The sequence below is a fragment of the Mobula birostris genome, chromosome 23 (genome assembly GCF_030028105.1).
Source record: "Mobula birostris isolate sMobBir1 chromosome 23, sMobBir1.hap1, whole genome shotgun sequence".
Lineage (NCBI taxonomy): Eukaryota > Metazoa > Chordata > Chondrichthyes > Myliobatiformes > Myliobatidae > Mobula > Mobula birostris.
Genome location: NC_092392.1, coordinates 6,606,759 through 6,624,733, shown reverse-complemented (window position 1 = coordinate 6,624,733; position 17,975 = coordinate 6,606,759). Strand labels below are relative to the sequence as shown.

General features: G+C 40.1%; 1 protein-coding gene across 5 annotated transcripts in view; it reads left to right on the top strand.

Annotated features, from left to right (window-relative positions):
• Nucleotides 1–11,564, top strand: part of LOC140186664 (NACHT, LRR and PYD domains-containing protein 1 homolog) — a 40,329-nt gene extending 28,765 nt beyond the window's left edge. For 3 of the 5 annotated variants that reach the window (XM_072241085.1, XM_072241086.1, XM_072241088.1), the window contains exon 9: nucleotides 4,802–8,008. In XM_072241085.1, the coding sequence (XP_072097186.1) occupies nucleotides 4,802–5,183 (382 nt within the window). In that variant the 3' untranslated portion in view covers nucleotides 5,184–8,008. Of the gene's footprint in view, nucleotides 1–3,979; nucleotides 4,192–4,801 lie in introns of all 5 variants that reach the window. The other 2 variants (XR_011882909.1, XM_072241089.1) reach the window with 2 other exon arrangements.
• Nucleotides 11,565–17,975: the final 6,411 nt, after the last annotated feature.

The window sequence follows — 17,975 nt, the reverse complement described above, 5'->3', positions numbered from 1 at the left end:
TTGGTAGATGAGTGTGTGCCTGTGATATGCAGTTTATTTCAAAAATATCCACGTCAACATGTGTATACCTGCACATGTCCTCTGTGGTGTTCTGCACCAGGCAAGGAGCAACTGGTAACACAGATACAGAGATAGCTGGGTGGCAGTGTGAAATGTGAGGAGGATGTTATGAGAATGCAGGGTAACTTGGACAGGTTGGGTGAGTGGGCAGATACATGGCAGATGCAGTTTAATGTGGATAATTGTGAGGTTATCCACTTTGGTGGTAAGAACAGGAAGGCAGATTATTATCTAAATGGAGTGAAATTTGGAAAAGGGGAAGTACAAGGAGATCTAGGTGTTCTTGTATATCAGTCACTGAAAGCAAGCATGCAAGCACAGCAGGCTGTGAAGAAAGCTAATGGCATGCTGGCCTTCATAACAAGGGGAATTGAGTATAAGAGCAAAGAGGTCCTTCTGCAGCTATACAGGGCCCTGGTGAGACCACACCTGGAGTACTGTGTGCAGTTTTGGTCTCCAAATTTGAGGAAGGACATTCTTGCTATTGAGGGAGTGCAGCGTAGGTTCACAAGGTTAATTCCCAGGATGGCGGGACTGTCATATGTCGAAAGATTGGAGCAACTGGGCTTGTATACTCTGGAATTTAGAAGGCTGAGAGGGGATCTTATTGAAACATATAAGACTATTAAAGGATTGGACACGCTGGAGGCAGGAAGCATGTTCCCGCTGATGGGTGAGTCCAGAACCAGAGGCCACAGTTTAAGAATAAGGGGTAGGCCATTTAGAACGGAGTTGAGGAAAAACTTTTTCACCCAGAGAGTGGTGGATGTATGGAATGCTCTGCCCCAGAAGGCTGTGGAGGCCAAGTCTCTGGATGCTTTCAAGAAAGAGATGGATAGAGCTCTTAAAGATGGCGGAATCAAAGGTTATGGGGATAAGGCAGGAACTAGATACTGATTGTGGGTGCCATGATCACAGTGAATGGTGGTGCTGGCTTGAAGGGCCAAATGGCCTACTCCTGCACCTATTGTCTATTGTCTATAGCTGTAATGTGTTTTTCTAAGTATGGGGGAAGGAGAGGAGCTAGGATTGAAAGTGCATTTTTACTCAAACCTCTAACTGACCCTCAGTTATCAGTGGCTGACAAAAATGAGGTATTTCTTTTGGAAGCAGAAACATGCTTCATGTAATCAATTGAAAAAAAATGTGGATTTGGAAATTGTACTGAAGAGGACAAAGGGCAAAACATGGATTTCTTTAACTTATGGTAACTCCCCTCTCCCCCTTTTCTCTTTCTCCATTCCCCATTCTGACTCTCTTTTTACTCCTTCTTCTCCTCGCCTGCCCGTCACCTCCCTCTGCCGCCCCTCCTTCTTCCCTAACTCACATGGTCCACTGTTTCCTTCTTCAGTCCGTTACCTCTTCCACCTATCACCTCCCATCATCTATATAACCATATAACAATTACAGCACGGAAACAGGCCATCTCGGCCCTTCTAGTCCGTGCCGAACTCTTACCCTATCCTAGTCCCACCGACCTGCACTCAGCCCATAACCCTCCATTCCTTTCCTGTCCATATATCTATCCAATTTAACTTTAAACGACAACATAGAACCTGCCTCAACCACTTCTACTGGAAGCTCATTCCACACAGCTACCACTCTCTGAGTAAAGAAGTTCCCCCTCATGTTACCCCTAAACTTTTGTCCTCTAAATCTCAACCCATGTCCGCTTGTTTGAGTCTTCCCCACTCTCAATGGAAAAAGTCTAACCACGTCAACTCTATCCATCTCCCTCATAATTTTAAACACCTCTATCAAGTCCCCCCTCAGCCTTCTACGCTCCAAAGAATAAAGACCTAACTTGTTCAAACTTTCTCTTTAACTTAGGAGATGAAACCCAGGCAACATTTTAGTAAAGCTCCTCTGTACTCTCTCAATTTTATTGACATCTTTCCTATAATTCGGTGACCAGAACTGTACACAATACTCCAGATTTGGCCTTACCAATGCCTCATACAAATTCAACATTACATCCCAACTCCTATACCCAGTGCTCTGATTAATAAAGGCAGCAAACCAAAAGCTTTCTTCACCACCCTATCCACATGAGATTCCATCTTCAGAGAACTATGCACCATTATTCCTAGATCCCTCTGTTCTACAGCATTCTTCAATGCCCTACCATTTACCATGTATGTCTTATTTTGATTAGTTCTACCAAAATGTAGCACCTCACATTTTTCAGCATTAAACTCCATCTGCCATCTTGCAGCCCACTCTTCTAACTGTCCTAAATATCTCTGCAAGTTTTGAAAACCCACCTCATCATCCACAACTCCACCCATCTTAGTATCATCTGCATACTTACTAATCCAATTTACTACCCCATCATCCAGATCATTAATGTATATGACAAACAACATTGGACCCAGTACCGATCCCTGAGGCACACCACTAGACACCGTCCTCCAACCTGACACACAGTTATCCACCACCACTGTCTGGCATCTCCCAGCTAGCCACTGCTGAATCCAGTTTACTACTTCCATATTAATGCCTAACGATTGAACTTTCCTAACTAACCTTCCGTGTAGAACCCTGTCAAAGGCCTTACTGAAGTCCATATAGACAACATCCACCACTTTACCCTCGTCAACTTTCTTAGTAACCTAATCAAAAAATTCAATAAGATTTGTGAAACATGACCTTCCATGCACAAATCCATGTTGACTTTGTCTATCCAGATAATTATATATATCATCTCTAAGAATACTTTCCATCAATTTACCCACCGCTGACGTCAAACTCACAGGCTGATAATTGCCAGGTTTACTCTTAGAACCCTTATTAAACAATGGAACCACATGAGCAATACGCCAATCCTCCGGCACCATCCCCGTTTCTAATGACATTTGAAATATTTCTGTCAGAGCCCCTGCTATTTCCACACTAACTTCCCTCAAGGTCCTAGGGAATATCTTGTCCGGACCCGCAGACTTATCCACTTTTATATTCCTTAAAAGTGCCAGTACTTCCTCTTCTTTAATTGTCATACTTTCCATAACTACCCTTCTTGTTTCCTTTACCTTACACAATTCAATTTCTCTCGTCATCCCCTCTCCCCCACCCACACACCTGATTTCACCTATAACCTGCTGGCTTGTAATCCTTCCCATTCTCCCACCTTCTCATTCTGGCTTCTTCCCCCTTCCTTTCCAGTGCTAATGACGAAATAGCAACTGCTTATTCCTCTGCATAGATGCTGCCCAAGCTGTGGAGTTCCTCCAGCATTTTGTATATGTTACTTTGGATTTCCAGCATCTGCAGGATCTCTTGTGTTAATGAATTGTTTCTATTGGCAGCAAAGAATGAGAGGACACAGAAATACTTAGGAAAAAATAAAATCCAAGGAAATTTTTGTTTATTCTGTAGATTTAATGCAACTTTTCAAACGAGATTCATAAGTATGTGAACAATAGATTCACATGTTTGCTGGAAAGATCAGGAAGTGTGACCGGTTATAGAGTTTTGAAGTGGCTGCATGGCCACAGTGGGATGATGGGTCACTCTCTCATTGTACAATTCTGAGTTTATCAAGACCTGGGCAATGAAGTCAATAAGGTGTGTCATCACTGATCAACTGGCCTCTGAAGGCACACACCCATTCCTTAAACATACTGTAATTGACTTGTGCACAAGTAGAACAGCGTGACCCTTGTCACTTACACTGTTCTGAAGTCAGGAAAGAAAAATGCTATTTTCATACATAATTCAGGCACAGTTGTGTATATTGACCATTTGGTAAACTATGTATTCTTGAATTTTTTTACTTGCAATATCAATCAACATTCACAAAACAGGTGTTAAAAGTCAATAGAAACTACAAGCTATGTTACTTTGAATTTAGTAAAGGAATTGTCCCTTTGTTGGTCTGTGTATTTTGCATCTTTTTGTTCTATTCTTCTCTCATCTGCAGGAAGCCAAAATGGCTCCAGTAATCTGTTATGCATAATGGAAGCTATGCTTTTCAAAGACCGTTATTGCCTGGTCTCTCTGCAATCTGTCCTTGCCCAGATATTATGTTAACCCTTGCCTTACTGCAACTTGCACAGGTGGTCAAAACTGAGTTTTCTTGATTCTTGGTTTACAGTACTGTGCAAAGGTCTGAGGCACATATATATAGCTAAGGTTAGTAATGTTATTATTGCACTGGACTGCTGATGCAAAAAAAAACAACTCCATGGGTCAATGTGAGTAACGATAAACCTGACAGACTGTTGTGTGAGGCCTGATGGACTGTCTACTGTGGACTGAGAACAAGAAGGGGGCAGGGAGAGTGGACTCATGGTTGGGAAAAGGGGAAAGGAGAGGGGAGGGAGTGGTAAGCATCAGAGAGACATTCTGTAATGATCAATAAACCAATTGTTTGTAATCAAAGTCCCGGCATTCCTTCTCTGCCACCTGTGCCACACCCTTCCTGCGGCAATTCATTCCCAACATCCTTTGCTCCCACCAGAGTTACAAACTTGGTTTCCGCTCTATGTTGACAAATACAGAGCTGTGAAAAGGTCTATGCACCTTAGCTGTTTATATGTGGGATATGGGGAGAAGGCAGGAACTGGATACTGATTGTGGATGATCAGCCATGATCACAGTGAATGGTGGTGCTGGCTCGAAGGGCCGAATGGCTTACTCCTGCACCTATTGTCTATTGTCTATGTGCCTAAGACTTTTACACAGTTCTGTATATACATACACTTGAAGCATCTGCTAAAGATAATTTCCTTCCTGTTTTCAGTATATGTGCGAACAACTTCAGTGATGTTGCACAGAGAAACATTGCACAGGTGGAGTCATGTTGTGGGCTGCAAGTCATCACTAAAATCAAAGATGATGAAGAACTCTTACAACGAGTTGAAACGCAGGTCGAAGAACTGCTCTCTTCCTGTCCAAAGTATGACACGGAATGGCTTCAGAAAATACTGAGAACGATTTTAAAAGACCTGGAGGATGAGAGCTGCATACCCGACCAAAGTACCCGTGCTAAGGTTGGAAAGATAAAAGCAAATATCAACAAGCTTCTTCAGAAAAGCAAGAATGCAGCAGATAATGATCCAATCCATGAAAGTAGGGTGCAGCTCCTGACCACTTCGTCACTTTCTTTGCAGGCTATCGTATAATCACCATTGTTTTTTTCCTGTGTTACATGCTCAAGGAGATCTGTTTTTTTTTGTGAGAATGATGTAATGGTCTTTTGGAAAATCACCTGATGTGATTTTCCCACCGGTTGTGAGGTCACGTGATGACACGTGCCCCATGACTAGATAAGGGTCGACTCAGGTGACGCAGTAGGTTTTTGAGTTTGTAGATTTCCAGGTAGAACGTGTTGTGCCTCCGTTTCTGTTGCGTGTTTGTTTTTGTGACGCAGTTTCACTTTTAAAACAGAAGGTGCGTTCTCTTACAAGATATTGTATTTGAACTGGAAATTTGTGGCTGGAAGTGCCAATTTACTCAATTTTGACAGTTTTGAAGGGAGAGTGAAGAATTCATCGAAGTGAAGGATCGAGAGAAGTTGGCTTTTTTTGGCAGTTTAATAAAGGATGGACCTTATTGAGTCTTCGTTGAAGAGAATCTGCATTGAAATAACTCTTGCAATAGCGCAATGAGTTCATGCAAAAAGGCTCTCTCTCTCTGAAGGAATTTAAGGTCAGTTGATTTAAACTGTTGAGACTTCCGGTAGAGCTGATGGAGTGAAGTTGTGTTCTTGACTCGCTCCATTACCTCTGAGCTTTATCCTATGATCAGCTACATTTAAGCTAACTTTTCAGGCACCAATTTTTACAATACCTTGCAGCGGATTGTAATTATATATTTGGATGCTTTTAAGGTCCGCTATGTCTAAGAACGGGAAAGATGGCAAACCTCTGGTTAGACCGAAAGTTACCGACCCTCCTCCGATTGAACCAGCAGTAACTATGCAAGCTATATCAGATCTGATTCGTGCGGAAATTTCAACTAAACTGCAGAAAATTATCGATGAAATTGATAAAATGAAAACATCACGGAACATCAGACTGCTATATCTAATCTCCAGGTATCCACGCAACAAAATGAACTCAAGATGGGGAAAATTGAAGAAACAATTACTGTAATGAAGAAAAAATTTGACTTTCTGACCTTTAAAAATTCTGACTTAGAATGCAGAATGTGATGGCAGAACATTCGAATTATTGGTATTCGTGAAGCTGCTGACTCTGATGACCCTATAAAGTTTTTCTCTCAACTTTTAAAAGATTCATTTCCCACTTTATTTCCGGATCAACCACCACTGTTCGATCGGGCTCACAGAGTCCCATTATATTTGCCTAAGTCAGATAAACCTTGGCATGTTATTTTACGATTTCATTATTTTCAAGACAAGGGGAAGCTGCTTCGCTTTGTTCGACCTAAAGGTTACATTGATTTCTCGGATCTTCACTTTCGATTGGTGGAAGATTTTAGTAAACAGATTCATGATCAACGTGTCGGTTACAGATCTGTGATGCCGGAATTCTACATGACGGATTTAAAACCAGTGTTGCTTTATCCCGCACGTTTGAGGATTCGATTGTCTGATAGGTCTTCCCGTTTTTTCGACTCTCCATCAGAAGCCCAGAGTTACCTGGATCAACTCTTGCCTTCAACATCTTAATCGCACTATTAAATCATCTCTGTTTGATCGGAGGCAGTTAATCTGTTGGGTTTAATTTTTTTTTGCTTTATATGAGGGCAGAAAAGTTTTTTTCGGTTTAATTAATATGGTTGCCAAACTTTTTTTTTAACTGCATCATCCCTTTCTTCTTCCCTGGGGATTCTGGGTGGCCATTCCCACAGCATCATTTTATGTATATCCCTGGAGGCCTTAAACTTTGTAATTTTCAAACGTACTTTTTGTAGTTTTCTTGGCTAGTCTATGCTAATATTTCATTTTCTTGTTTAATTATACGGTCTGTTGTAGGTTAACGGTTTTCTTTATATGTACCTGTTTTTTCTTTGTATTATATCATTTTCGTTTTAATTGGTGTACTTTTTTTTATTCCTTTACTGTTTTATAACTTTAGCTGATCTTTTTATATATATACTTTCTTTTAGTGAGCGTCTATCGGAAGTCATGGGGGTAGCTCTAGTGCTCGCTTCTTTCTGGCTGGTCTATCTTAGATTTAGCTTTGGGGTTACGGGGTGGGGGGGTGGCTTCACTTTTTAGTCTTTCTTTCTTCTTGGGATACTTATATTACCGAAGTATTGGTCGCATTCTCTTTCCCGTTATCTCTTGTTTACTCTGTTCCCTTTCCGGGTTCGTGGGTCGAACCTATTGTCAATCCTCCTTTATTTGAGGGTTGACTTTAGGGATTATGGAGTCTATTATTAATTTTGTCTCTTGGAATACTAATGGTCTTAATCATCCAATTAAAAGGAAAAAAGTCTTTAAAGTATTCTGGAGACTTAAAGCACATATTCTATTTTTACAAGAGACCCATGTGCGAAGATGGGACAGATTACGTTTTTTTAAGTTCTGGAAGGCTCAACACTTCCATTCGAATTCCAACGCCAAAATTCGAGGAGTTTCTATTTTTATAGATCCCTCAATCACTTTTGTGCAACACGATATTATTTCGGATCCGAATGGTAGATTTCTATTGGTTAGTGGTTTATTCTTTAATAAAAAGGTAGTTTTGGTTAACATCTATGCTCCTAAACTGGACTGTCTAGAATTTTATAAATCATTATTTAATTTGTTCCGGAATTTGAATGAGTTTTCACTGATCTGGGGTGGAGATCTTAATACTTGTTTATCCCCATTATTGGACCGTTCGGCTCCTTTACGGACTCTACCCAGTAAATCTGCAACCTTGATTAATTCATTTCTCTCAGGTTCCGGGTCGACGGACATTTGGCATTTTTTGCATCCTCAGGAAAAAGATTTTTCTTTTTTTTCACAAGTTCATCATTCCTATTCAAGAATTGATTATTTTTTTATTGACTCTCGTCTTATTTCTTCAGTGGTTAAATGTGAATATGACTCTATAACCATTTCGGATCATGCTCCACTTAAGCTTTCTATTAAAATATTGGCCAATACACAAAATAAAAGACAATGGCGCTTCAATTTGCTGTTGCTTCAGGACTCGGATTTTGTTAACTTTATGAATGAACAGATTGATCTCTTTTTTACAATCAACTGTACAGAGGATATATCCATGAACACCCTTTGGGATACTTTTAAAGCTTATATTCGTGGTCAGATCATCTCGTATTCTGCTGCTTTGAGGAAGAAGCTGAAGCAGGAGGAGTTGGTTATTGTGCACAAGATTAAGGAAATTGATAAGAAATATGTTACAGCTCCCTCTGAGAAGTTGTATAAACAAAGAACTGAACTTCAAATAGAACACAGTTTATTACTTTCGTCCTCGATTGCAAATCAATTAATGAAAACAAGAAGCGAATTTTATATACATAGTGACAAAGTTGGTAAACTGTTGGCTAATCAGTTGAAGACTAACTATACTAAATTTAAAATTAATCAGATTTATAATCAAAAAGATCAACTGATATTTGATCAAGCTGAGATTAATCAATCCTTTTTTGACTTTTATTCCTCTTTATATCAATCAGAGTTTCCACGAGATTCTAAACATATGTATGACTTTTTAGATAACCTAGATTTCCCTAAGATTTCACATGATATATCTTCTATGTTAGGCACTTCCTTTACCACTGATTTAAGAATGTTATTTTTTCTATGAACCCGGGGAAAGCTCCTGGTCCTGATGGGTTTACCACGGAATTTTATAAATTTTTTGCATCCTCATTAATCCCTTGGTTATTCAGGGTTCTGGAGGCCTCATTAAAACTTGGTAAACTTCCCGAATCCTTTTATAGAGCATCAATCTCTTTAATATTAAAGAAGGATAAAGACCCTGCTCAATGTGCATTTTATAGACCAATATCTTTATTAAATGTTGACTCTAAAATTTTTTCTAAATTATTAGCAAACAGATTAGAAAAGGCACTTCCTTATATTATCTCGGAAGACCAAATAGGTTTTATTAAAAGTCGTTACTCTTTTTATAATATTCGTACACTGTTAAACATTGTCTATACCCTGTCACAAAATGATCCTGAATGCGTCATTTCCCTAGATGCTGAAAAAGCCTTCCATAGGGTCGAATGGCCTTACTTATTTAAGGTGCTTGAAATGTTTAACTTCAGCCCGAAATTTATATCCTGGATCAGATAGTTATATCATTCTCCTGTGGCCTCAGTTCATACTAACTCTTTAAATTTCCTCTTTTCCTCTTTTTCTCCTCTTCTTCGAGGTACCAGACAAGGTTGTCCTCTTAGTCCTTTATTATTTGATATTGCATTAGAACCTCTTGCAATTGCGATTCGAGAATCTCCAAATATTACTGGTATAACTCGTTGTTTAAAGTCTCATAAAGTATCACTTTATGCTGATGATTTACTTTTATATATTTCTAATCCTCAAAAATCTATTCCTGCAGCTTTAGATTTATTAGCACAATTTAGTCTTTTTTCAGGTTATAAGTTAAATCTCAGTAAGGGTGAACTTTTCCCGATTAATAAGCAAGTTCCCTTATATCAGAATCTCCCGTTTAAATTGGTTAATAATCATTTTTCATATCTTGGGATTAAAATTACCTGTAAACATAAGGATTTATTTAAGACTAATTTCCAACCCTTAATTGATCACATTACACAACTTCCACTTAAATGGTCTCCACTTTATTTAACTTTGATTGGTCGTATTAATGCTGTTAAGATGTCTATTCTGCCAAAATTTTTATATGTATTTCAGGCATTACCGATTTTTGTTCCAAAATCCTTTTTTGACAAAGTTGACTCTAAAATTTCTTCATTTATTTGGCAAAATAAAAACCCAAGACTGGGTAGAATACATCTACAGGAAGCTAAGAGAGATGGAGGTTTGGCATTACCTAACTTTAGATTCTATTATTGGGCAATTAATATTTGACACATGAAATTTTGGTTACTTGACCAAGATACAGTATCCATTCCTAAATGGGTAGTATTGGAATTACAATCTGCTCAAAGTTATGCACTTGGCTCCATTTTAGGTTCTTCTCTTCCTTTCTTGAAACGCCATAACAGGTTTCTAACCCGATAGTTAAACATACCTTACGTATTTGGTTTCAATTCCGAAAATTTTTCGATCTTAATCAATTTAGGCTTGCAATTCCTATTTTAGGCAACATATTCTTTCCCCCCTCCACTACAGACCATGCCCTTCAAATTTGGAAGACTAAGGGTATATCACGGTTTTTGGATTTATTTTTAGATGGCTCCCTTATGTCTTTTGAACAATTATCTAACAAATGTAACTTACCAAGAATACACTTTTTTAGATATCTCCAAGTTAGAAATTTCCTAAGTACCATACTTTCTTCCTTTCCGACATTACCCCCTACATATATTTTAGATACTATAATTAACTGTAACCCATGTCAAAAAGGTGTAATGGCTATTATTTATAATACTATCATGAAACTTAGGAAAGCTCCATTCCATAAGATTAGGTCAGATTGGGAAAAGGAATTGGGCTTTACTATCTTGGCAGATGACTGGGGGCATATTTTACGACTAGTCAATACTTCCTCTATCTGTTCCAAACATTCCCAAATTCAATTTAAAGTTGTTCATAGAGCACATATGTCTAAAGATAAATTAGCTCTTTTTTATTCTCATATTAACCCTCTTTGTGACAGATGTCATGGGGAGATAGCTTCCTTAAAACTCATATGTTTTGGTCCTGTCCTACTTTGGAAACTTTTTGGAAAGACATTTTTAATATTATCTCAAAGGTATTGAATACAGATATTTCTCCCCATCCTGTTACTGCTATCTTTGGATTACCTAAAATTTCCAGTAATCTTTCCCCTTCAGCCCGTAGAATGATTGCATTTCTTACTTTAATGGCGAAAAGATGTATTTTACAACATTGGAAGGAGATTAATACCCCAACTATGTTTTTTTTGGTTTTCTCAGATGATATTATGTTTAAATTTGGAGAAAATCAGAAGTAATCTTTATGGTACTTCAGTTAAATTTGAACAGACCTGGAGATCTTTTATTCAACATTTTCATTTAATGTAATTGTTTTTTTCTCTTTGCCCATATTTACATTCCCTTCTTGCTTTTTAACTGTTTTTAATGGAAGGTCGGATTTGAGGACGTGATTGTTTTAAGTTGTTTAAGTCCACTTGATACCTAGTTAGCCCATTGCTTTGCTTTGCTTTTTAGATTAGTTGCACGGTGGGGTTTTTTTGGGGGGGTCTTTTTTTTGGGTTTTTTTCTTTTTATTGATATGTATGGAAAATTAATATAGTATTATATTAAGTCGTTATTTTACATCTAAACTGTACTGTTAGTACTAATTTTTTGTGTGTATTAATATCTCTTGTAAATTTATATCGCAACAGTGTATTAGTTTCTACATGGTTTACCTTTTGTGTACTAATTCAATAAAAAGATTTAAAAAGAAAGATTTGAACTGTTTATTTTCGGCATCGGGAATCCTGTGGACGGAACCAGCAGTAAAGGTGTGTCGGTGAAGAAATCTTTCTCCAGAGAAGTCTCTCCCAATTGAATGTGTAAAACTGTTGGACTTTCGAAGTTATCACTTTAAGAACTATATCTGACTGTATTGCTTTAAGAACTGTTTTCGCATTTAACGCTTTAAGAACCAGAGCCGAGTGGAGTTGATGAACGGCTGCGTAGCTGTTTAACCTTCGGTTAAAGTTTTCCTTTGTTTTTTTTCCCCTTATCGCTTATATGTGTTTAATAAATGTTTGGTTGTTTTCATAAAGCCTGTCTCGATTAATATACATTGTTGCCAGTTACGTAACACCTGACACTCATTGATCATCAACTGGTGTTTTAATTTACTGTTCAAGATGATGCCAAGCTGTGAGCTCTTGAACACGGCTCAGTTTTGGGTTTTTTTGTTGGTCTGTGTATTTTGCATCCTTTACTTCTATTCTTCTCTCGTCTGCAGGAAGCCAAAATTCTTCAGGCCTTTTAAATCAACTCCTCAGCTTCTTTTCTCCAGTCCTGCAGAAGGGTTTCAGCTGGAAATGTGACTGTACTTTTTTCCGTAGATGATGCTTGGCAAAAATTCCTCCAGCATTTTGAGTGTGTTGTGAAGACACACAGAGTTACATAGAACATAGAATAGTACAGCACAGTACAGGTCCTTTGGCCCACAACGTTGTGCTGACCCTCAAACCCTGCCTCCCATATAAGCCCCCAACTTAAATTCCTCCATATACCTGTCCAGTAGTCTCTTAAATTTCACTAGTGTATCTGCCTCCACCACTGACTCAGGCAGTGTATTCCACGCACCAACCACTCTCTGAGTAAAAAACCTTCCTCTAATATCCCCCTTGAACTTCCCACCCCTTACCTTAAAGCCATGTCCTGTTGTATTGAGCAGTGGTGCCCTGGGGAAGAGGCGCTGGCTATCCACTCTATCTATTCCTCTTAATATCTTGTATACCTCTATCATGTCTCCTCTCATCCTCCTTCTCTCCAAAGAGTAAAGCCCTAGCTCCCTTAATCTCTGATCATAATGCATACTCTCCAAACCAAGCAGCATTCTGGATTGAGCTCGATTTTTAAAAATTCTCGTGACATATGTTCACGCCTTGTTTTAAGTAAACATGAAGTTAGATGCACATTTTGGACTCCTGTGTTTTCCTTTGAATTAGTTTTATGTTTTGAAGTTACAAAACATAACAGGGTGAGTCTGCGTTTCAGGCTTGGATTTTTGAGACAGGGATGTGGGGGATTTTCAGGAATTAGAGAATGGGCCGAAGTTGAATGCCTTTGCTCCGTGTTCGAAGGATAGTGACGCAGGCCTGGGATGTTTGCTGACTGGGCTAGAATGTCCAGCCGGTTGTCGGACCGACAGACCATGTACTGCTGGATGGAAGTGTGCAATCCCATGTATCTCCCCTCCCCGCTCTCACTCTGCAGCCACAACAGACAGCAAAGCTGAGGCCAGCAGAGCTACGTGAGGCCGGCTGATGACCAGTCTCCCCCCTCCTGTTTGCTCCCCCAGCACAGCTGCCTCTGTGAGCCTCCCCCACACACTGTTTATGACTTACAAATGGTTTGAGTTATGAACGATTCTCAGGAACCTGTGGACCACTGGAGTGGAGAGACTAATGACACGGACACGGTACTGAAACCCTAACTGCATCAGCAAGATTGTATGACCAATCGCTCAGAAACAGGTTTATTCTGCTGTTGTTCATTCTTGTATATCTACCAGTTTTGGGCCCCAAATCTCAGAAAGGATGTGTTGTCATGGGAGAGAGTCCAGGGGATGTTCACAAGGACATTGAAGGTGTTAACATATGAGGAGTGTTTGGCAGCTTTAGGCCTGTATTCACTGGAATTGAGAAGAATGCAGGAGGGGGGATCTCATTGAAACCTACTGAACGTTGAAAGGACTAGATAGCGTGGATGTGGAGAGGGTGTTTTCTATGGTGGGGGTATCCAGAACTAGAGGGCACAGCATCAAAATTGAGGGGTGACCTTTTAGAACAGAAGTAAGGAGACATTTTTTTAGCCAGGGAGTAATGAATCTGTAGAATGCTCTGGCACAGACTGTGGTGGAGGTCAAGTTTAAAGCAGATGTTGATAGTTTCTTGATTGGTCAGGGCATCAAAAGATGGTGAGAAGGCAGTGTGTTTGGTTGAGTGGGATCCGAGATCAGCCATGATGGAATGGTGGAGCAGACTCGATGGGCTGAATGGCCTAATTCTGCTCCTGTGTCCTACGGTCTTACCAATAATACTGAATTAAAAATATTGCTGCAGTTTTAGAAAGAATCAGAATCAGGTTCAATATCACCAGCATATGTCATGAAATTTGTCAACTTAGTGGCAGCAGTACAATGCAATACTTAATATAGAAACAAATAAATCAATCAATTACAGTAAGTGTATAACAGTACGGTAAGTGTGTAATTTAACTATTTAATATACATATGTATATTAAATAGTTAAATTTAAAATAGTGCAAAAACAGCAATAATATATAGAAAAAGGTGAGGTAGTGTTCATGAGTTCAATGTCCATTTACGAATTGTACGGCAGAGAGGAAGAAGCTGTTCCTGAATCACTGGGTGTGTCCCTTCAGGCTTCTGTATCTCCTTCCTGCTGGTAACAATGAGAAGAGGACATGTTCTGTGTGATGGGGGTCCTTAATAATGGATACTGCCTTTCTGAGGCACTGACCCCTGAAGATGTCTTTGAAACTACAAAGGCTAGTACCCAAGATGGAGCTGACTAATTTTACAACTACCTGTAGCCTCTTTTGATCCTGCTGAAGTAGATCTCCCCCTGCCCCACCCCCATACCAGACAGAACAACTGTAGAAGTTTTCAAGTATTTTAGGTGCCTTGCCTTCCAAATAACTATATCAATATGTTGGACCCAGACTAGATCCTCAAAGATTTTGACACCCAGGAACTTGAAACTGCTCACTCTCTCCATTTCTGATCCCTCTATGAGGATTGGTTCGTGTTCCCTCGACTTACCCTTCCTGAAGTCCAGTATCAGCTCTTTGGACTTACTGACATTGAGTGCCAGGTTGTTGCTGCAACACCACTCAGCTAGCTGGTATATCTTGCTCCTGTATGCCCTCTCGTCTCCATCTGAGAATCTGCCAACAATGGTCATGTCATCAACAAATTTATATATGGCATTTGAACTGTGCCTAGCCACATAGTCATGGGTATAGAGACAGTAGAGCAGTTGGCTAAGCACACACCACTGAGGTGTACCAGTGTCGTTCGTCAGCGAGGAGATGTTGTCACCAATCCGCCCAGATTATGGTCTTCCAGTTAGGAAGTCAAGGATCCAATTGCAGTGGGAGGTACAGAGGCCCAGGTTCTGTGGATTTTGATCAGGACTGTTCGAATGATAGTGTTAAATTCTGACCCGTCATAGGTGTTTGCATTGTCCAGGTGATCTAAGGCCACATGAAGAGCCATTGAGATTGCGTCTGCTGTAGACCTATTGTGGCGATAGGCAAATTGCAGTGGGTCCAGATCCTTGCTGAGGCAGGAGTTCAGTCTAGTCATGATCAACCTCTCAAAGCATTTCTTCACTGTAGATAATGAGTTTACTGGATGATAGTCATTAAGGCAGCTCACACTACTCTTCTTGGGCACTGGTATAATCGTTGCCTTTCGAAGCAGGTGAGAACTAACCACTGTAACAGTGAGAGATTGAAAATGTCTCTGAATACTCCCACCAGTTGGTTGGCACAAGTTTTCAAAGCCTTACCAGGTTATGCATTGGGGCCTGATGCCTTGCAAGGGTTCACCCTCTGAAAAAACAGCCTAACAACGACCTCTAAGACAGAGATCACAGGGTCACCAGGTGCAGCAGGGATCTTCACAGCTGTAGTTGTGTTCTCCCTTTCAAAGCAGGCATAGAAGACATTGAGCTCATCTCGTAGAGAGGCATCACTGCTATTCATGCTATTGGGTTTCACTTTCTAGGAAGTGATGTCCTACAAACACTGCCAGGGTTGATGTGTATCCAATGTCGCCTGCAGTCTCGCTCAGAGTTGTTTCTTAGCTCTTGAAATAGCTCTCCACAATTCATACCTGCTTTTCTTCTACAGACCTGGTTCACCAGACTTGAATGCCACAGATCTAGCCCTCAGCACACAACGTACCTCCTGGTTCATCCGTGGCTTTTGGTTTGGGAATGTACAGCAGGTTTTCACAGGCACACATTCATCCACACAGGTTTTAATGAAATTGGTAGCTGCAGCATACTCACCCGGATTTGAAGATGAATCCCTGAATACAGCCCAGACCACCAATTCAAAGCGCTCCTGTGCTTCCCTTGTCCACACCTTCTTGGTCCTCACTACTGGTGCTGCAGTCTTCAGTCTCTGCCTGTACTCGGAGTAGAAGTACAGCCAGGTGATCAGACTTTCTAGTGTGGGCATGGAATATCACAGTAAGCACTCGTGATCTTGGTGTAATTGTGGCCCAGTGTGTTGTTTCCTTTGGTGATTTGTTGATGGTAATAATTTAGTGAGTTTTTCAACCTGACCTGGTTAAAATCCCCCAAAATGATGGTAAAGGCATCAAGGTCTGCTGTTTTGTTCCTGTTGGTCACTTTGCTCAGATCATCTGGAGTCTGTCTGACATTGGCCTGAGGTGGAACGTACACCACTACCAAAATGATCGCAGAAATCTCCCATGAGATATTGCAAGTCTGTTGAGCAGAATTGGGACAACATTGATACATTTATGCACCAAGAGGAGTTGATCATGAGACACGCCTACACCTCTGCTTTTTGAGAGATTCACCAGCCCTATCCTGATGGTGTAGTGAACCCATCAATCTGAATCACTGTGTCAGGTATGGAAGGGGTTAACCAGGATCCCGTAAAACAAAGGATCCTACTGTCCCTCTGATACAGCCCCCCAGCTCTGAGATCTTCAGTTTTATTTACCAGAGACTCTACATTTGCCAGCAAGATAAGACCATAAGACAAAACAGCAGAAGTCGGCCATTCGGCCCATCGAGTCTGCTCCGCCATTTTATAAGATAGTCAGTATTGGGAATTGAAAATCTCATTTTCTTTTAATGCACCAGTGACCCTGAACAGGAGCCTCGTTGCCAACAAGGCCTCTTTGCAAGGATAGTATGGCCATAGCACTATTTCTATCAGTTTTCAGCAGCAATAGATTGTTCAACTGCATGAAGACATCTTTATTAACTGTATAGACCTTGGATGCAGTTGTGGAGTCAGCAAAGATGCTGCCGGTGCCTTCCAGAATGTAACAACAGAAATAGTTGCAATGCATAGATGGTTCTCCAAAAATCAGATGCAAAGGAGATCTTCTCAGCAGTTAAAGGGGGAATGTGTTGTTACAGGCAAAGAGTGTTGCAATCACATACCTGACGAGTCTGAAGACATAATTGATTTGGCTGATTGTATCCATAAAGAAGCAGCTACGATATGTCAATCTGATGGAAGGGATTCCTTTCACTGCATCCAGTTAAATCTAGGATGAGATTACAGGTGATAATATTTGCCCTGATACACCTTATCTTCATTTACAGTTTAACAGGGCTGCTCAAACTCAGGTAAGTGTACCAACTCATCCGGGCAATCCACCTGACAATGACGTAATTCCATAAATATCCTTTAACATTTTCACACCAGGTGATTTTTTGGTTATTTTATACTTAATTCAGGTACTGCATTTTCTTTCAGCTTCAGAATTTTAAGATGTAATGATTCTAAGTGTGTGATTTGGAATCAAAGGGGGAATATTAAATGTTGGTGTAGAATTGTTATTTTCCTTGTATATGCAGAGATTGAAGGAATTTTGAGTATGTGCAGGCAGAATGGATTAATTAGGTTTCATTAGCTTAAGTAGATCAGCACAATGTCACGGGCTGAAGGACTTTGTTCCTGTAATATACTGTTCTATGTTCAACCTGCATCTCATCTCTTAGTTACACCCACTGCAGGAAAATATTCTTACTGTCTACCATATCTACTTACTCAGTTTTACATTTCTCTATCAGATTCCCCTTTCAGTCTATGCTTTCCCAGAGGAAACAAATCCAATCGTGTATTATAACCAAACTTCTGTAAGCCAGAAAACATCCTGGTGAATTTCCTCTGCAGCCTCTCCAGGATAACCACACTTGCCCAATAATGAAGCAGTTCCAGTCAGACTATTCATTGGATTTTGAATTTTGTCCCCATTTCAAAAATAATCTATAATTTTTATTCTTTCTATCAAAGTGCATGGTCGTACACTTACTGACACTATATTCCACCTGCCACTTCGTTGACCATTCTCCTACTCTATCCAAGTCTTTCTGCAGCCTCCTGCCCCTCCACCT